Source organism: Mustelus asterias, chromosome 24, assembly GCF_964213995.1.
Source record: "Mustelus asterias chromosome 24, sMusAst1.hap1.1, whole genome shotgun sequence".
Taxonomy (NCBI): Eukaryota; Metazoa; Chordata; class Chondrichthyes; order Carcharhiniformes; family Triakidae; genus Mustelus; species Mustelus asterias.
The window spans coordinates 25873580-25895168 of record NC_135824.1 but is presented as its reverse complement, the minus strand read 5'-3'; the positions used below and the strand labels follow the sequence as shown (position 1 = coordinate 25895168).

Below are 21589 nucleotides of genomic sequence, written 5' to 3'. Positions count from 1 at the left end.
TCTTGGGGCGAGCGGGGTCGGAAAATCCCGCCCTAACTCTGTTTCTCTCTCCTCAGGTGCTGCCAGATTTGCTGAGTCTATCCAGCATTTTCTGTTTTTATTTCAGATTTGCAGCAACTGCAGTATTTTGCTTTTATTTTAAAACTTAGTGCCAGCATGGAGCAGATTCCAGAAACTTACCAAAGGTTCTACAAGACCCCTCATAAAAGAAAAGGTAATCAAAGAAACTTTGGATCTTGTTGCCAGCACCTAATTTCTCCCTGAAAATATTTTCCTTGGTGGGGAAGCACAATAGGTGAATGGTCTGTTGGAACCACACTAAAGTCTAGCCCAGAATCAGTGGAGCTAGGGAAATGTTAAATGTACTGAACATTGAATAGTTAGAGACTGTCACTGAAAACGATTTTGTTACTATTATGCAGGGAATTCCTTAATGTCGAAGAAAGTTGAAGATTAAAAAACATTTAAGTTTTCCTATTTATAATTTCCATTTAGGAAAATGCGGGTTAATGACAACTCCCAAAGTACTTTGGTCAAATGGCCATTCTTTATACATGCGCACAGGGTCTGCAGCCTTTAGGACTCTTGTAGACATCAAAGCTGAGCTCAATCACATCCCCATCCATTAGCCACACCAGGTATCCAAGCCAAGAGTTATTGGATGGGAGCCAGCAGCAGGAACCTTGGCTGCTTCTTCACATCTGTAGGCCAGGTACAGAGGCTGGTTGGGCGGCTGCCAACGCTGCTTAGTGGAGATCTGCTAATATAGACTGGGAATCAAAACTGGGGACCATCTGGATCTCTATGGCTCAATATCACAAAGCGCTTAGCCAAAGATCAGAGACATTTCAAGAACAATACGTTAAAATTAATTTTTGATTTAGATTCCCGTTAATAATGTAGGTGACTTTCTATCTAGCTGTATTAACGACTCCGAACTTACATTAGTGAGCTGAGGGCAGCTGGTGCAAGGTGGTGTTGTTGCCAAGAAGACACTGGCCCTAATGACAACGTCCCTGGTGAGTTGAATCCTGATAGTGTAGACAAGTCAGCGCTGGTTAGTGAATAATCTGCAAACGAAATGGAGGAAGAACATCACTTTCAGTTACTTTTGGCTTTACATGGATCTGCACCTTTAAATAGTGTATATACTCGAGTGAGCACTGAATAACAGAAGCTTAATTACATTCTTTGTTGCCCATAAAGAATTATTGCCCACGCATTAAATAATTTCATCAACTGTTAATTAACAGGTGATCTAAAGAGGCCAGACCTACTCTTTGGTAAAATTAGAAAGCTACAATTATTGTATTGAAGTTGTTCTTAACCAGATATCTTTTGTAGATGAAAAAGCTGAAAACAATTCATTCCAATTTCGAGGAGTCTATTGTATTTATGTGCTCATAAAGCACAATTCCGCTCAGTAACAATCGCTAGATTGGGGTCAAAATTGAGTCTAGCAGAGTTGGTGAATCATTTTCTTTCATCATATAACTGAGCAGAATTGAACTTTCTTAAATAAAATGAAACCAAGGTACTATCACAATTTTCTGAACATTGATTTTTGGAAAGCACGTTTGTTCTGAATGTTTTAGATGCACCAAGATCAGTATACGCGCCTCCAACAGTATTATCATCATAAAGATATGCAGAATACTCTTCCCTAACCAATCAGGAGCTTAAAGTCTCTTAAACTGAGCCTCCAAAATATGGCTCTTGCACTCAAACATTGATTTAGCCTGTTTTTGGTGCAAGATGCAATTTTGTTTTTAAAAAAGGAGCAGAAAAGTTGATGCTGGGAGCGGCCACCCAGATAATCATTAAAGAATTGATTGACACTTCAATTACCTGCATGCTCTCATTATGGAGGCCACACAGGATTTTGGTGCATAATGTTTAGACCCAGATGCTGTGAGACCCAAGACCAAAGGTGAGGGTTGGATGGTTCGAGGGGATTGGGGGCTGAAGGCGAGGGCAGGTATGTGGTTTTCAGCAGGAATAACCGTCCCCCCCCCCCCCCCCCCCCCATCACCCCACCTACTGCCCCCCCTAATGGCAAAACCAACAGAGTTTGTTGGGTGCCCTTCCAAAGGTGCTAGAAAGCTTCGTGGCTCCCATTCAATCCCTGAGGCACCAATAAATTGTGGTAGCTTCAGGTATAATGGGACTTGATTGGCTCATTCATGAACCTAATTGACATCCCACTTCCAGCCGTCGGGAATCCCCCATCAGCTCCTTCCATCCTCAGGGGGAAGTCCTCCTGCTATCTGGAAACTGATGTGGACGCTCTCCCAGGGTTAAGCAGGTCTAGCCACCATAGTTCCTGCCATGAAGGGCTGCATTAAATTCAACCCCATGTCTAATCAGTGTTTGAGTGCTAACCTGGAGGTGTCTCTGCTTTATCACCTCGAGACAAGTTTAAATGTCGCTAATCAACAATTAACACCAAAAGTATATGGCACACCAGACTTTCAAGCAGGTTTGTCTTATCACCACAGCATAGCTCCCAAGTATTTACTCTTTTACCCACTTCTTGTGCTAATGTGTCACCTTCAACCATGTAAAGCTGTTCTGTAATTAAGTGCACTAACCTTAATGGCAAGGCAGAATGTGAGCACTATTTTCATGAAGTATAATATAAATTTTACAGCATTTCTGATAACATGTCTACATTATAACAAACAAATTCCATGCTTTTTCAAAAGGTCCACAATCTATAATTTCCCTACACTGTTGAGATAATTTTTACTCATCAAAAAATGTTAAGAATGGAAGAGAATTGGCGGATGGAATTGGAAAATGTTATTCCTTTTTCAAAGAAATAGAATACTTGAATTTTCTCTTTTGCTAAGTAGGCTAATTAACATTGCATACTTCTGACCTGGAGCCAGAAACTTACAAGCCTTTACCACTCATCTCTATCTGACTTGTGTCATTTATACGTAGTTTTAATTACCTGGATTTATCCATTCAGACCACTACCCCACTTAAAATATATAGCATCTTTCCCATTATAATCTTTCAGAATTGGCTAGCAATGACAAAGCTCTGATGAAGGGTCATCCAGACTCAAAACGTTAGCTCTATTCTCTCTCCACAGATGCTGTCAGACCTGCTGAGATTTTCCAGCATTTTCCATTTTGGTTTCAGCTTCCAGCATCCGCAGTTAATTGCTTTTATACAACATAGAACATAGAAAAAATACAGCACAAACAGGCCCTTCGGCCCACAAATTGCGCCGGTCATGTCCCTACCTACCTAGGCATATATATAGGCTTACCTATAACCCTCAATCCTATTAAGTCCCATGTATTCATCCAGAAGTCTCTTAAAAGACCCTATCGAGTTTGCCTCCACCACTGACGGCAGCCGATTCCATCTTATCTTTTATCTTAGCTAGCAACGTTTAAATTGTATCTACTGTCCATAATTTGTAAATTGTGATGAAAAATCATTTATTTCATTAGAAACAGCACAGGCCCTCCCACTCAAACCTTACTATCCTCATAGGCTGAGTGGCTCAGTACCAGCAGTGCTTGTTATGACATGGAGATGCCGGCGTTGGACTGGGGTGGGCACAGTAAGAAGTCTCTCAACACCAGGTTAAAGTCCAACAGGTTTATTTGGTGATACGAAATAAGCCTGTTGGACTTTAACCCTGGTGTTGTGAGACTTCTTACTGTTATATAGGTAGCATAACCAAAACCTTCCATTCCTGTAACATGCAAAATTCAAGCAATGCCACTTTGTTAAAGAAGGGACCAATTTTCCAATTACAGATAATATGAATGAAAACTATTTGATTACCAGTGTTGTATGTTGAGTACAACAGACCATGTGGTGGTAGGCTTGGAGTAGTAACTGACACAACTGGAGTCGCAAGAGCCTGTGTTGACTGTGAACTGCTTATCCTCTGTACATTCTACAAATAAAAAATTGAATTATTTAACACAAGCATATACAGTACCACTGAAACATTTTTTACCTAAATAGGTCTTTCTGTGGGCAGAGTTGTACAGGCATTAATTAGACAAGCAAATTTATTTTCATTTCTATATTAAAAAAAACTTACTGGTCTAAATTTCATCTACTCACTTCATTCACAGAGATGAAGAGGCTCATCACAAAAGCAAGTTGTCCAATTTTCTACACTGAAGTTGTTTTTATAACCCGGTGATTTATAATGCATGAACATGCTGGATTGGGAATTATTCTTTGTCCAAAATGGGACATAATGGAGATTTGTACTCTCAAGTTCAAAATTGCACGCAAGAGGGAAAACTGGGATCTAAATGTTTTAATGTTTTCACTGCATCTGTTTCTTCCACTTCTAGCATAGAAAAATTAAACAAGACACACTCCAATTGTGTTCAAGTTTGCAATGCGGTTTAAACGGAATTAAGACAGATTAAATATTTAATCCCAAAACATAAAGTTGGTAAAGCGTGTCATTCATTCATTTTGCCAATTCTCTGTTAGGCCCCAAGGGGGAATGACGTACTGAAGAACAGTCGAGTGAGAGGAAATCTTTCCTCAGTTTCCCTCTTGAGGATTTTAGTCAATTGCAGAGCATCTGTGGTAGCATCAGACGCCAGTCAGTTGTTGAATTGACAGTGTTACAAGAGGTCAACCCTCTTACTGGATAAATATTTGAATTCGAGGAAAATACCAATCCAGGAGGAAAAAACAGTGTATAGTTTTTCACAGAATAGAATAGAATCATAGAATACAGTACAGAAGGAGGCCATTCAGCCCAGAGAGTCTGTACCGACCACAATCCCACCCAGGCCCTATTCCCGTAACCCTGCACATTTACCCTGCTAATCCCCCTGACACTAGGGTCAATTTAGCAAGACCAATCAACCTAACCCACACATCTTTGGATCGCTGCTGCAAAGAGCCAGCACAAATATGATGAATGAGTTTCCTCCCACCCCCTCTTTGTTGTAAACTTCCAACAGTGAGACTGCTGCAATTTTCAATCCACCCTGCATAAACAGGTTCCGTGTACACACTGGTCGCAAAGTTGGCATGGTGCCGTGGAACATGCGGCACAATATAACTGAGGCAAGCTCCAAAGCCCTAACAACACCACCGCATTGCATTCTTCAATTAGTATCTGTAGCCATCAAGAAGAATCAGCACTAGCGCTTTAAGCAACTTGCAGTCAGCCACTCTAACCAGTGGTACGGTAGCACAGTGGTTAGTACTGCTGCTTCATAGCGCCAGGGACCCCGGGTTCGATTTCCAGCTTGGGTCACTGTCTGTGCGGAGTCTGCACGTTCTCCCCGTGGTCTGCGTGGGTTTCCTCCAGGTGCTCCGGTTTCCTCCCACAGTCTGAAAGACGTGCTGGTTAGGTGCATTGACCCGAACAGGCGCCGGGCTGTGGCGACTAGGAGAATTTCACAGTAACTTCATTGCGGTGTCAATGTAAGTCTTACTTGTGACTAATAAATAAACTTTTAACTTTAACTGCTTGATGAATTTAACCAGTGGATACAAGACCCAAATGTAATTGCTCGCCTATGTGAAGTCAGCTGGTGCCAGCCTAAAAAATACAGGGGTACTATCATTAGCCTCAGTGTAATGTTGACCAGGTTTCTTCCTCCTGGTCGCTATTGAGCAACCCCTACCATCAAAGCTCGCACGAGTAATGACCTCCACAAGCAAAGCATGAAATGGGAGAGGAGCAAGGAGGGGAAAAACAGAAAGGAAGATAATTTAATCGAACTAAAAGTCAAGGGTCTCCTTAAAAAAATTAGTTAAATGGTACAAATGTCTTATTACATCCAGTGGTGAAATAAAAGAGACATTATTCCAACCAATTATGTTAAAGTAAAATATCAATAGTAACACAAAAATACTAGAAAAAGTTGCAACCTGTGTTAGCTCGGTAGATTTCTAAACCAAACATTTTAGATTAAGAATCACAAGCATCCCAAAGGCATGCAGGAAAAATAAAATCTACCAAATGTTAAACAGCAGAAAATTATTGTAGTTCACAATACATTTTAGTACAAAGTATACCCATATTAATAATCCCCGATGAAAAAAGGGAAAAGCTTTCAGTGGCCTGACGAAGTCATAAGTATACAGTATTTGGTGGATATAGAGTTACTTAATGGTTGACAATATTTGAACCAATATTGAGGAACAAATCTCGGAACTTTTAACAAAGTCCAAAACTAATGTTTAATTGGCATGGATTGAATCCTTGACTCAAACTAAAATAATAGGATTCTTGGGAGGTACAACCTTATAATTTAATAATGGACTTGTATTTAAAAGGAGGAAGTGTTTCAACAAATCATATCAAAGCACTGTAAAATCTGGGCAATAGTCAAACCTTTCTATGCATTTATATCCCTGTCAAGTTATCGAGAGCTACTTAAACATTAGGAAATGAGTAGAACAAGCTGTTTGGCTTCTGCTGTTATTGCAGAAGTTCTTATATACTTTGAAGGTCCGGCTATGGGAGAAAACAGGAAGATGCAACAAAAATGACAATTCCAAGATTTTGGCCGGAATTCTCTGACCTCGCCCATGGCTGGGATTCTCCAGTCCCACTACAGTGAATGGAGATTGGCTAAGCACCAAATTCTCCGTCCTCGGGGGCGGCGGTGACAGGGTTTCCCCACATCAGAGAATTCCAGTCTTTATAGGATTTCAAATTAGCAGCTACTTCCAAAATAGGGGTAGAAATATTTTCTTTAAAAGATTAAGATGCAAGTGCACAATGTTCTGGTGTTCCAATCCATATATAGTACTTTCCACTTCAAACTCAAAACCATGCAATACTACAGTGGACAGTTTAAAAAAAACTCTGAAAACGGATATTAGTTCAAGCCTCTTTCAAGACCAATTATAAACACACACATTTCTCCAAGGTGAGATCAGACTTACCATCTCCAGCTCATCCTCCTCTGACTGCAGAAGGCAGATATAAAATAAACATACTCTGTTATTTGAAGTGAAAATGATCTCAACACTGCTCACAATTGGTAGTCAATCATTATAAGGTATAGATTAAAGTCCACGTGATTTTTTTTGCTTCAATTATTAACTGACGAATGGTTATATTGAAATGAAAACAATCATGATCTTTGCTTTAGATTCTCATGGCACCCACTGCACTGTCAGTTCCTGGTTTCCATCTCATCTTTCTCAATGTAGTTAGTTGATTTTTCTTGAATAGATTCTCCTCACATACCCACAGCACCTGGCGTATTCCATCCACAGCCTCCTCCTATTCCAACTTAATATGCTGTCCCTCACTGCTATCATTTTCAAATATAGGGTCAGCATCTACAAGCACATCAATGACACCAACGTTAACTTTCTGTTTCACCCCGACTCTGATGTGCTAGCTAGCCAACATCAAATCCTACAGGATTCCCAGTATATCACGCAAACCAGCCTCCCATCCATCAACACTTCCCGCTGCCTCGGAAAAGCAGCCAGCATAATCAAGGACCCCACGCACCCCGGACATACTCTCTTCCACCTTCTTCCGTTGGGAAGAAGATACAGAAGTCTGAGATCACATACCAACCGACTCAAGAACAGCTTCTTCCCTGCTGCCATCAGATTTTTGAATGAACCTACTGAATATTAAGCAGATCTTTCTCTTGCTATAACTGTAACATTATATGCTGCACCCTCCTTTCTTTCTCTTCTGTGTACTCTATAAACGGTATGTTTTATCTGTATAGTGGCCAAGAAACAATACTTTTCACTATATCCCAAATCGTGACAATAACAAATTGAATCAAATCAAAATCAAGGAGCCAGGGCTTGCAGCAGTTCAATGTCAGCAAGATGGAAGATAATTGTTTGGCTCCCACATTCTGCCTCAAGCAGTAATTCCACATCCCATCCTGGCACTTGCTTAGATTGAATCTAAAGTTATGCTTTTGTGTTCCTTTCAACACCATGTACAAGACTGCTCACTTTCACCTCTGAAACATCACCCTACCTGTGCTGCTGAGCCACTGAAACTCAATTACTCTGACATTCTCCCTCACTAGTGGCCCCAGCTCCACCTTAGACTAACTCCAACTCTGAGACATGGATCTTGTCTTTCAGGAAACCTTGCATAACTATCACTCCTGTGGTTGCCAATCCACACCATCTCCTTCACACCTAATTAGGTATAATCCTTCTAACTCTTCCAAGAATTTTCTCTATTCTGCCTGTTCAACTATCCTCTGCGTGCAAATCCAGCATACAATTAGTACACTGGTGTTATTACCCAGCTCCATTATCCTATCTCCTCTTTCACAAACCTTTACCATGGAACATGATTCAGGTCACCTTTCCTATTTATTACATCCATCCTCCCTAAAGAACTGCACTGGGCATTTTGTTGTATAGGAGGTACTATTTAAAAGTAAACTGATGCTTTATTGGGAGGTATTCTGAGTGTGTTCACAATATATTTGCTTTGTTAACATTTTGAATATTTCATGGCACGGCTCCTGCATGCTGTGTACCCAGGGACATAGTATACCCACTCTTTCCTGTGAGGCATTCTGCTCATCATTTCCAAAATAGCAGAATAAAAGAAGAGTGATGGAGCTACTAATGAATGTGTTGATGTAATCTGCATTGCAGCATTTTCGAATGGACTCACCAGAGGTGGCATCATGCCCTTGCTAGTTGGTGGAATCACTACTCGAAGGTCTGGCTTGCGATTGTTCATTCCAACATTCCCGCCAGGAGGGGGCGGAGACTTTGTGGGCATTACTTTCCCTAATCCATTGCCACCTGTGGAGCACAGCAGGCCAGGCGAAGCACGGGGGTTAACAAAACCATTTCCTGAAATTGATTAAAAATAAATTAAAAAGATTAATTCATTCATTTATTCCCTTTTATTACATTTGGGACTTGGTTTCTTGGCTAATTTTGCAGTCCTTCACAGTCACCAGGCACGTGGCCCATCCATGCTTTATTTTATTCATTCTTGGGACATGAGTATCGCTGGCTGGCCAGCATTTATTGCTCATCCTTAGTTGGCCTTGAACTGAGTGGCTTGCTTGGCCATTTCAGAGGGCAATTGAGAGTCAACCACATTGCTGTGGCTCTGGAGTCATATGTAGGCCAGACCAGGTAAGGACAGCAGATTTCCTTCCCTAAAGGACATTAGTGAACCAGATGGGTTTTTCAACAATTGACAATGGTCATCAGTAGATTCTTAATTCCAGATTTTTTTTTATTGAATTCAAATTCCACCATCTGCCATGCTGGGATTTGAACCCATGCTCCCAGAACATTAGTTGAGCTTCTGGATTAATAGTCTAGCGATAATACCACTAGGCCGTCACCTCTCCATGATCAGAATGACATGGCCTGTGTTGGAGTACGTTTAGTGATGCCACTGTCCTTGGCCAGGAAGGAGCCTATTGCATAAGTCCCCCCTCAATCAAATTTGGAGACCAGGAGACAGTTGGTGGTCCCGTCCATTGAGACCTGATAGCCAGAGGCCAGCAGCTTTGGGCGGCAAGAAGCGAATGGCTGCTGCTGCTGATACAACACCCACCCGACATAGAAAGTTGTCGTTGAATCCAAGGCCGGAGGTGAAAAATGGCGGGAGGAGTGCATTCAACAGCAAGAGCAGGGGTTGGCTCTCAGCAAGCCCCCTCCTTCCTGATGCCGCGTCCCTCAGAAAAGGCACTTGATGCCTTTAAGTAATGGATGCCCTCCACCTTCCCCAGAGGCCACAAGAACCCCCTCGAGAGGACTGCTCGTCGCACTACCCACATGTCGAGCCCCCCCTTCCCTTACCACTGGGTTAAAACCAGCAGCAGCAGGATGAAGCCCTTCAGTGTGCATTAATTGCCCAAATAAATGACCCAATACCTTCCTGCCTGATCAAATGCCCCCCACTACCAAACTTGCCACAGAACAAAGCATTAACTTCCACCCAAGGTTACTAACTCTAACTTTACATTGAATCATAGCTTCAGAGAATCCCGACAGTACGGAAGGAGGCCATTCGGCCCATCGTGCCTGTACCGACAACAATCCCACCCAGGCCTATCCCTGTAACCCCACTTATTTACCCTACTAATCCACCTGACGCTAATTTAGTATGGCCAATCCACCTAACCCACAAATCTTTGGATTGGTAAGCTTCTATAAAATCTTTTGTATTTGATGGTTTCAAATGAACTGCAAGATTTAGTCATTCCTCTATCGCACATCCAATGAGCAAAATAAATTGAAAATGTATCTTTCTTTCCTGATTACATGAGGCTGCCAAACATTTCACAGCTGAGCTCCCCAGGAACTGTATCCAAGGATCAACGAGAGACCAGACAGTGTGTTTTAAATCAAATGTCATCCAAGAAGTCGATTAGAAGGGACCTCCTCTTGCAGGGCAAAGGTTTTCTTTTAAAATTAGCGATAAATAATCTCTCCAAAAAAAAAGCAATGTGGAAAATTTTAGTCCTTAAATAGAGAGATATATTTCTAGGTGTAAATTTTTAACCCCGCTCTTCAGTCACAAGTTGAAAATTAGACATGTTAAACAGACAATCGTGCTCATGAATACCCTTCTGATAGGAGGGGCTTCCCATCGGTAGCCTGAGACCAGAAAGTTGCCTAAGGATTGTTACCTTAAATACATGACCACACAAACACCATCATTGTTAAAAGGAACCATTTGACCAAGGCAGACAGTCAGCTGCCCATGAATAAAACACTGCCAGATCATGAATTCCAAAAACAACATGACTGCTTAACAACCTTTCGGCAAATGACTTCAATTACGAGAGTACTGTGCTCCCCTAGCACGAGTAACATAATGAAGCCAGTCTCAATATATTAACTGTACTTTTTAAGAACAGATATATTAATATTCTGTTGTAATCCAAGTACCCTCTGATTATAGAAGTCATGTCAGTGTTGAAACCATTACTGTTTATAATTAGTAACTCGGTACAAATTGGTCAAATTTTTATTTTATTTATTAGTATCACAAGTAGTACACTGAGGGAAAATTTAGCTTGGTCAATGCACCTAACCAGCATATCTTTCAGACTGTGGGAGGAAATCGGAGCACCCGGAGGAAACCCACGAGGAGAATGTGCAGACTCCGTACAGACAGTGACCCAAGGCCAGAATCGAACCTGGGTTCCTGGCACTGTAAGGCAGCAGTGCTAACCACTGTGCCACTGTAATTTGCAAAGGATGGTAAATGAGGAGAGCCAGTTACATGAAAAGAGGCAGCCTAGAATTTGCAGCAAGAGTTGAATATAACAGAAGTGGTTTGAAAAAATTACTGCAGAAAAATATGAAGTAATTCAACCGGAAAGGGAAAACAGGCAATAAATGTCTTCTGTGAATGATGTTGAAGTAACCAAGGATGAAGAGAGTGCCTTGGTGGACTGACTGAACATGTTGAACATTGAATGCCAAACAACGAAGACCAACAGAATGTTGAGGTACAAAGCCAAGTCAGAGGAAATAATGGTGAACTGGAATGCTAGTCAGGCCACACCATGGTCAGTTCTGGGAGGTAGTCAAGGTAGACAAAGCAGAGACGAGCCAGCTGAACCCTAGTATCCGGGATCTGAGTTATGAGGAAAGTCTGGAGAGAATTGTTTTTCAATCTGGATAGTGAGTGTCTGAGGTGTGACCTTATCAAGGTAGTCAAGAAAGCAAAGGGTACAGAGAAGGTTAACCTACCCGAATTCCAATTGCGCGAGTCAGAGAGAGGATACAGACTTGAACTAATGGGAGGTAATTTTAGGACCGATATCAGAAAGGTCTTCATCAATTACAAAGTATTTACTGTAGAGACAGGCACTTGGTCCAACTAGTTCATGCAGGGCCTATGCTCCACATAAGCTTTCTACTACCTTCTTCATCAAACTACATCAGCATACCCTATTTCCTTTCTTCCTCATGCCCTTATCTAGCTTTGAAAAGAGTATTTGCCTCATCTGTTCCCTGTGGCAATGAGTTATACATTCTAACCCATTTTGGGTGAAGATGTTTCTCCTGATTCCCGGCTGAATTTATAAGTGATTATTTTACGTTTGTGGCCTATTTCTGGTCTTGACCACAAGTGGAACTACCTTCTCTACATCTTTTCCCTTTTGTTCATGGGATGTGGTTGCCACCTGGCTAGGCCAGCATTCATTGCCTGCCCATCCTTTGATAAGGTGGTAACGAATCACCTTCTTGAACTGCTGTAGCCTATGTGGTGTGGGTTGTACAGCAACAGTGCTGTTGGGAAGGAATTTCCTGAATTTTGATCCAGCAACAGGGAAGAAATTATGATATACTTCTAAGCTAGAATAGTTCCAAGTCAGGATACCTCATCAAACACGGTCATAATTTGCCTCTATCAAGTCATTCTTCAATCTTCACTTTTCTAAAGAGAGCACCAGCCTGAAGGAGATAACCTTCCAGTTCAATTGATCAATTCCTAGAACAGACTTCCAGATGGACAGGTGCAGGCAAAAATCTAAGAACCAAGATGGGCTAAATGCCCTTATTAACTGTATTTGTGATCTGGAGTTCTCTCCCTCTTACCCTAATAAAGGTCTAATTAGGATTATATAGCAGAGTTTTAAATGACATTGCCAACTCCTTCAAAAATTGCCAACTCCTTAAAAAAAAAATTCAATTCATCTATGTGAGCTGCTTTAAACAATCATCTGCCTCGGCATGTTCTGAGGTTTGGAAGAAACGGAATAACTCAAAGCTAACAGGCAAAAGTTAGCTTGCGTCAATTAAGTGCCTCCCCCCAAACCCTCTGCCCTGTGAATAAAGGGCAGTTCCACTTCTATTAATGTTGCTATGTCATGATGTGTGTTGATGAGGAGATGCTGGCGTTGGACTGGGGTGGGCTTAATAAGAAGTCTCACAACACCAGATTAAAGTCCAACAGGTTTATTTGGAATCACGAGCTTTTGGAGCACTGCTCCTGTTTGTTGGATTGTTTCAGCTCAAACCAACACACAGGAAGGTGACACAATTCTCAGCACTGCCAGACTATCTGCTTGAGTTGTAGATCTTGGTGGAAATAATGAAACAGAATCAGAGCGAGTTTCCATTGCCCTCTGCTAGGATCTTTGCACTACATGTGTGTTACAATAAAGTGTAATATGAAAACAGGGCATAAAATGTAAAGCTTAGGCTTAACATCTTAAGGTGACTAAAACTGGCCGGAGCAGCTCAACTGTTGGGGTTAAATCAACTGGAAATGTCTACAATAAAGGTTTCCTATTTTGATTCTTGCTCCTGTTGTGCACGAGTCCATGTGGAGACATGATGGTACAAAAATTGAATATAATACAGGCCTGCTTAACAGCAAACTCATCTGTAACACCCAGTGAAGCGTGAAAACTGAAACCTTAGAACATATGCTGATCATTTACTTCTACAAAACTGCACACCAAAGAGAACAAACGTATCATTTCTGTGCTGGTTGATAAGATATTTGTATCAGGACAAGATACCCATTATAATTAACATTTAAAAAATGGTTTTAAATAGAGTTTTTTTTGTATGCACCACCTACATACAAACCTCAAACTATCAGCTTGAAGGCAAAAGATTAATCATTGGTGTTATTTATTAGTGTCACAAGTAGGCTTACATTAACACTGCAATGAAGTTGCTGTGAAGATCCCCTAGTCGCCACACTCCGGCACCTGTTCGGGTACACTGAAGGAGATTTTAGCATGGCCAATGCACCTAACCAGCACATCTTTCGGACTGTGGGAGGAAACTGGAGCACCCAGTGGAAACCCACGCAGACACGGGGAGAACACGCAGACTCTGCACAGACAGTGACCCAAGCTGGGAATCAAATCCGAATCCCAGGTGCTGAGAGGCAGCAGTGCCAACCATTGTGTCACCGCGTGGTTCAGTAAAACCGGCAATATTATACCCACTTCAGAGTGAGTGCACTTTACACAATTATACCCTATTCCATTTTTTTTAAATTACATTGCATAATATTTTCATTTTCAATGCAACATGCAAATAAGTTTGTCTGGAGTTTATCCAATACAAATAATAAGTAGAAAACCACCTGGCCTTTTCATTTCACAGCTGTCAAAAAATGAGCACACCCTCATACATAGCTGTGATCCATTGTTCTACAGGTTGTCATCTCAAATCAGTGTTATCCACTTTACTGCCATCTAGCGATTTTGTTGTGAAGGAGATACGGAAGGACAAATTTAAAATTGTCCAAAAAATAAATGAATTGTGATGAACTGAATGTTTTCTCATTGACCCTTGCAAATTATAATGTTTTTTTTTGTAGGGATTGGACAAACTACCTATCAGAAGGTTTTTCTCACCTCGTTTTTACATTGGGATAAAGAAAATATTGCATAGTCTTTTCTGCTAAGCAAATGTCACCCAACCCCAAGACATTGAGAGTTGCGTTTGGAGAGGGGTTTTGCCCATTTGAGGAAAAAAACAAAAGAGGGAATTGCCTGTCTGGAATTTACAATGCCATACTGCCCCGAGCTTCTCTGGTTTGCTTTGCCCAGAAGATACAGGACTAGCCGAAAGGTAGGAAAGTAAATTTGGAATATTGAGTAATTTTGCGCCCAGTCTCGAAGGAAGGATGTGCTGACCTCAGAGAGGGTCCAGAGGAGATTCATGAGAATGATCCCGGGAATGAAAAGCTTGACGTAAGAGGAGCATTTAAGGACTATGGGTCTGTACTCGATGGAGTTAGAAGGATGGGGGGTGGGGGGGGGGGAAATCTCATTGAAACTCACAGAATATTAAAAAGGCCTGGAGAGAGTGGATATGGGGAGGATGTTTCCATTAGTCGGAGAGACTAGAATGTGAGGGCACAGCCTCAGAGTAAAGGGACGACCCTTTAGAAACGAGGTGAGGATGAATTTCTTCAGCCAGAGGGTGGTGAATCTATGGAATTCAATGCCACAGAAGGCTGTGGAGGCCAGGTCATTGAGTATATTGAAGACAGCGATAGATAGGTTCTTGATTGGTAAGGGGCTCAAAGGTTACGGGGAAAAGGTGGGAGAATGGGGTTGAGAAACATATCAGCCATGATGGAATGGTCTGCTTCGATGGGCTGAATGGTCTAATTCTGCTCCTATATCTTATGGTCTTAAAGTTCCATCTAGCTGTTAGAAGAATGACTATTCTGATTGTGCGTGCGACCAGCCTTAAAGTGAACAACTGAGCTTCTGTAGTGATCATCATTGCTATTGGAAACATTGAACTCAATATTTATTTTTCACCCTTTAGAAAATAAGCTTTCCCAAGTCTCTGCTTCTGAACACAACAGTAATTTTAATTATTACAAGAAATAACTGAAGGATGATGCGAGGGAGAGTGCACTCTGTTGGTTAATTCAGGTCTTTCAAACAATATGATTTCCAACATTAGGTGCTTTTTAAAATTGTTTGATAATGTCCTGAGGGAGTTAAATAACCTTCATTTCAAATGGAGCAATAGCTTCTGGGTTTCAGCCCAACACGATCTGGCCAACAACTCTCCAGCACGATCCTTGTTCTCTCACAATCCAAAAAACATAGCTGCCTGTTCTAGTTTGCGGCCTGACCTTTAACATCTCGATAGTTCTCTCTAACCTGACCAACTTTTTCATAGTAAGAAGTTTAACAACACCAGGTTAAAGTCCAACAGGTTTATTTGGTAGCAAAAGCCACACAAGCTTTCGGAGCTCCAAGCCCCTTCTTCAGGTCTTGTCTGGAGACAATACACATCTTTTTAGCCTGTCGTGAAGCTCTCCATTCACGTTGTTTGTATCTTAAAGACTTGATTAGCTGTAAGTATTCGCATTCCAACCATTATTCATGTAAATTGAGTCTGTGTCTTTATATGCCCTGTTTGTGAACAGAATTCCCACTCACCTGAAGAAGGGGCTTGGAGCTCCGAAAGCTTGTGTGGCTTTTGCTACCAAATAAACCTGTTGGACTTTAACCTGGTGTTGTTAAACTTCTTACTGTGTTTACCCCAGTCCAACGCCGGCATCTCCACATCACAACTTTTTCATGCCATTCAGGCTTTGCATCACTTTTACTCTGACCCCTCGTGCATCTTCCCTATCTTTTCCCACCCCTGTTTCTGTGCCTCCAGCCACCTATGCACCGCAAGTGCTGGAGGTTCAGCTGGCTGGACAGTTGATTCCTGATGCAGATGCCAACTGTGTGGGTTCAATTTCTGTACCGGCTGAAGTTATCTATGGGCCCACATTCTTAACCTCATCTGGGGTGTGGTAATCCTGAGGTTAAATCACTGCCCTTGAAGGGGAGAGCAGCCTATGGTCATCTGGAACTCTGGCGATTTTACCTTTGCTCTCCATAAACCTTTCCTTCTTAAGGACTCTCTTTTTGACCAAAGCCGAAATTCTCCAGCCTCGCCTGCCACGGGAATCGTAGCGGCCAGACAGGAAATTTGGCAGACCATTCAAAGGTACATTGAGGTTGGGTGGGAATTTTCGGTCTTGGAGTGCATGCGGCTGTAGAATCCCATCTCAAGCTTTTCTTCTGTTCCTTCCCTTCCAATATCTCCATCGTGGGCTTGGCCACTATTTTTTTGTTTCCACCTCTGAAGCACCTGGCTGTTGCTGCTACTTGAAACAATGTACTGTAGATTTATTTTAGAAGAGCATCCCCAGGAATCATTTGGACAACATTGAAAATCTGGAGATGTTGCCATTCCATTCATTCAGCTGCTAACAACTTTATTAACCTTTAAACAAATCATAGGGAATTAATAGGCTACCGAGTTTTGGAATTCACTTTCTGCTAATCCAAAACAGAGTCAGAACTCATCAAATAGGTGAAGGAGCTTTTCAGAAGCTCAATGAAGCTGTCTCATTGAATAATAGAATCCCTACAGGGCAGGAGGAGGCCATTTGGCCCATTGAGTCTGCACCAATGCTTTGAGAGAGTATCTTACCAGGCCTCCCCCCCCCCTGCCATATCCCTATAACCCCACACATTTACTATGGATAATCTACCTAATCTTGCCACACTAAGGGGCAATTTAGCATGGCCAATCCACCTAACCTGCACAGCTTTGGAGTGTGGGAGGAAATCGGATCACCCGGAGGCCACCCAGGCACACACGGGAGAACGTGCAATCTCCACAGTGTCACCCAAGTCTGGAATTGAACCTGGGTTCCTGGTGCTGTGAGGTAGCAATGCTAACCACTGTGCCGCCCTCAAGCAAACATTTTCTTCAATTTCGACACTACCTACCACACAAACTGTATCTTCTAGCCCTCCAAAGTATACAATTATGCTACAGTTAACCAGAGTTTTATGGTTTGCCACCAAGTTAAAATGTTTGGCCATTATGGGCAGGATTTTCCAGCCACGCTTGCCCTAAGGTCGGAAAATCCTGCCCGAGGTAAATGGACCTTCGCATGGTCCGTGTCCCGCTCCCGTGGCAGGGGGGACAGGAAAATTCCACCCTATGAGCGATATCCAATCTCATTCACCCCATCCCCGCTGCCAGCAAGAATGGAGAATTTGGCGCTCAGCCAAAACTCCATGCACTGCAGCAGGACTGGAGAATCCCAGCCGCAGAGGAGGTCGGAAGTTTCTGACATTTATCTATATAATTCAATCGTGGCTATTGTTAGTCTACAGTTAACAAACGATAAACTATAATGGTCTGTAAACTATTTGTTCATCTATTTCTATTTCTGGTCTGCCTTATAGGATTAATACGAGGGGAGATCAAATTGAGGTATACAAGATGATAAAAGGTATGGATAAAGTGGACTTGGAGCAGATGCTTTCTCTTGTGGGGCATTGTAGAGCGAGAGGTCATAGTCTTAGGATAAGGGGTAGCAAATTTAAAACAGAGTTGAGGAGAAACTACTTCTCCCAAAAGGTTGTGAATCTGTGGAATTTGCTACCCCAAAGTGCAGTGGATGCTGGGACAGTGAGTAAATTTAAGGAGGAGTTAGACAGATTTTTAATTGGTAATGGGTTGAAGGGTTATGTGGAGAAAGCAGGAAAATGGGGATGAGGAGCATATCAGTCATGATCGAATGGTGGAGTGGACCTGATGGCCTAATTCTGCTCCTATATCTTATGAACTTATTAATCCTATTTTATTCATGCAGGAACCAAAGGCTAGAACATTGGATGATTTTGAAGGAAGTCTGATTCACAAATCTGATATTTTATTAGAAAAGAAAGTTTCTTCTAATCTCCAGCTTCACCAATTTGGTTGTACTTGTGTTTTCTCATTCTGCAATCACACACGAAGTTTAAAGAGTTGACTCATCCTCATGAACGTTCTCTGAATTCTCTCCAACATAATGTCACTTTCAAGGTATGATGTATTAAAACAATGCCCCAACATTCCACATATGGTGTGATAATCAATCAATAATCAGGAGCTGGAGTAATCTGGCTGACTTAATTAGATGCTTTTCAGACGCATGCCAGAAATTGACTAAGAAAGCATATAACATCCGTATAGTGAGTCAACTCTCGTGCAGGCTGTGACATTTAATCACACAGCAATCGTCCTGAATGGCAAAGCAAGCTCTGTAGGCAAAAGGATTGTATAAGCACGGGTAATTGCAACTGGCCAGTACAGGGATCGAAACTGCAACCTTGGTGTTGTTATTAGCACCATGCTCTAACCAACTGCGCTAACCAGCCAACAGCTACAATCCCTTTTGGCAACAGTAGGATTTTAAACAAGGCACACTCCTTGAGTCTGGCGCCTTAGACCACTCGGCCATACTGACAACTCAAAATACGGATGTTTTGGTAGCTAGCTAGCGGTCAAATGTTCCGTTCTGATGTAAATAGCAGAGGGGCTTAAAGTTGCAATGATTACAAAGTTCTAAATGCATATTAACTGCAATTGGTGCAGCTAATTATGTTGTGTGAATTATTCATTACACAAGGTCAAAGATAAAAGATCTGACTATATAAATAATAGCAATGATTTCAAAAACAATTACATTTTTACATTTGAGTTCAGATCTGAGCTAGCGTGCACTGTAAAATCCTGAGTAGGTTTTACTAAAGTTAGAGAATTTTATTTTTAGATTGGTTTAGGGTTGTGGCCTGGAATGAAGACAAGGCAAAACTGAACTAAAATAATCCAAAATCAGCAGATAGCGGTGGCTGGGATGGAGAGTCATGGTACATGCTGTGTGCGGGTTAGAGGCTCAGGGGGTTTACAGAGGCCACGTCCGGAAGGCGGGTAAGGCTAGAGGTCAGGAAGTAGGCTCGGGACGGATGTCAAAAGGCAGACCAGGGATGGAAGCTATGAAACCAGTCAGCCCTTTGCCAAGAGATAGCCACTACACTCAGATCAGCTCCTGTTAACATAGCAGCAGTGCAAGACCAGGAAAAGCCAGGGTCAGGAGAGGGGCAATCAGCAGTGGGTAATCACATGAATCCTGGCAAACAAGAGGAGTTTAACATGGATGAATGCCTGTTGACATTTCTCAGGCAACTGGTTTTCAAACAAACGGGGCCGACCTCATTGAAACATACAAGATTGAGGGGGTTTGACAGAGTAGATGCTGGGCGGATGTTTCCCCTGGTGAGGAAGTCTGGGTCTAGGGGCACTGTTTAAAAATAAAGGGTCTCCCATCTAAGACAGAGATAAAGAGGAATTTCTTCTCTCAGAGGATCATTAATTGGAATTATCTTCCAGAGAACAACAGAGGCTGGATCATTAAATATATTCAAGTTAAGACAAATGTTTGATTGACAAGAGAGTCAGGAGTTGTGGGGGACAGATAGGAAAGTAGTATTAAGCCACAATCAGATCAGCCATGATCTTGTTGAATGGTGGAGTGAATGGTGGAGCAGGCTTAATGGGCCAAATGGTCAACTCCTGCTCCTAACTCTGATGATCTTATTAGGCTAATCAATGGTGATAGAAATTTTTTTTTAAAAAAATTCATACTTTCATGTTTCGCAATTTAACTGCCAGCTGATTAAATTAAAAAAATGTTTAAAATTTATAATGAAAATAACAGTAAGAAGGGGAAACCAAAAAAAGGTCAGAGGGACACTTGCAAATCTCCTTACTGTCAGGGTCTTAGAGTGATAGAGGCACAGACCTGGGCTCAGGTCAGCTCGTGAATGAGGAGATGAGAATATGAATTAAATGGTAAAACAGGCAGCAGGGAAGAAAATCACACTTGTAAATGTGACAGTTTCTTCACACTTGTAAATGTGACAGTTTCCTATACTTAGTGGGGAAGGCAGTGACAGATAACAGTAGCACGTTCAGAAGTGAGCTTTTCCTTAAAACAAATTCCTTCATTTCTTTTTAAATATTGTTTTAAAACATGTTGAGCTGTTCATCCTGCAATTTTAGTTTTTAACATCAAAGAAGACGGCTTTACATCCGAGACCATATTTAAAGACAACACACTGCCATTAAGACATGGGGAGCGGAAGAAAGGTTTACCTCCAGTCACGCAAGAAGCATACCGTGTGGGATTCCTCCAATAGATGTGATGTGTTCCTATCAGCGAAAGTACATTGTGTATCTAATTAGAATGTGGCATTTTCAAAATGCAATGTTCACATGACAAATTATTTTATAAATCGAGTGAAGGTGCTTGCCAGGTCGAGCTTCAATTCATACAAAAATATCTCTCGAGTGGACGTGTCACGAAATTACAAGAACACACAAATGCAAACTACTATTTCCTAAAACTTAAACCAGAAGAGAAAATGCTGGAAAATCTCAGCAGGTCTGGCAACATCTGTAAGGAGAGAAAAGAGCTGACGTTGAGAGTCCAGATGACCCTTTGGCCATCTTGCTGGTGCCAGTACAGAGCGAGACTGCGGATAGTTGGGAACCTGTCTCGGGGGCAGGGAATTCATATGGTGTTCGTGGAAGTGGAAATGACTAGGGTTGGGAAGCATTTCCCGATCAGGGCCATTGTGATCTCCTGGACTCGTTTCGATTGCCTCAGGGGGTCGGAGAGGAATTTCCCAGATTTTTTTTCCCCATATTGGCCCTGGGGTTTTTCACTCTGGGTTTTCGCCTCTCCCTGGAGATCACATGGTCTGGAATGGGGGGGTGGGGGTGAGTTAATAGGTTGTAATGAACAAAGCATCGTAGCTGTGAGGGACAACTCGGTGGATAGGATATTGGTATGTAGATAGGCTGGAAAATTGGGCGGGGATCCTGGATTCAGGATTCAATCCTGGACCGGGGAGCGGCGCGGGCTTGGAGGGCCGAAGGGCCTGTTCCTGTGCTGTATTGTTCTTTGTTCTTGTTCTGCCAGACCTGCTGAGATTTTCCAGCATTTTCTCTTTTGGTTTCAGATTCCAGCATCCGCAGTCATTTGTTTTTATTTCCTGAAACTTACTCTGCCTAGGAAAATAATCCTGACATTCCCGTGCTTACCTGAAGTTCTCCTGGTTTAAAAATCATCATAGCATATGTTTGCTAATCCCAATAAACAAGTAAAATTCTAATCACTGGCTGTAACATTTGGCTATCAAATCACATCCCAGGTAACAAGCTTGAAAACACAGTTTATTTGCATGCATGTGTACAGAGATGGTATGTGAATTTTCAAAAATTTTGCATCACCTACCAATTATCTCCATGTTGTTTT

The 21589-nt window shown here is 41.9% G+C and overlaps 1 protein-coding gene across 16 annotated transcripts in view; it reads right to left on the bottom strand.

The window, feature by feature from the left end:
* LOC144511288 (myocyte-specific enhancer factor 2A-like) overlaps nt 1-21589 on the bottom strand; it is a 229088-nt gene that overhangs the window by 5866 nt on the left and 201633 nt on the right. For 10 of the 16 annotated variants that reach the window (XM_078241493.1, XM_078241489.1, XM_078241495.1 and 7 more), the window contains 4 exons: nt 8633-8817; nt 6904-6927; nt 3808-3922; nt 944-1070 (listed from right to left, as the gene is read on the bottom strand). In XM_078241493.1, coding sequence (XP_078097619.1) covers nt 944-1070; nt 3808-3922; nt 6904-6927; nt 8633-8817 — 451 coding nt within the window. The remainder of the gene's footprint in view (nt 1-943; nt 1071-3807; nt 3923-6903; nt 6928-8632; nt 8818-21589) is intronic. The other 6 variants (XM_078241502.1, XM_078241499.1, XM_078241503.1 and 3 more) reach the window with 1 other exon arrangement.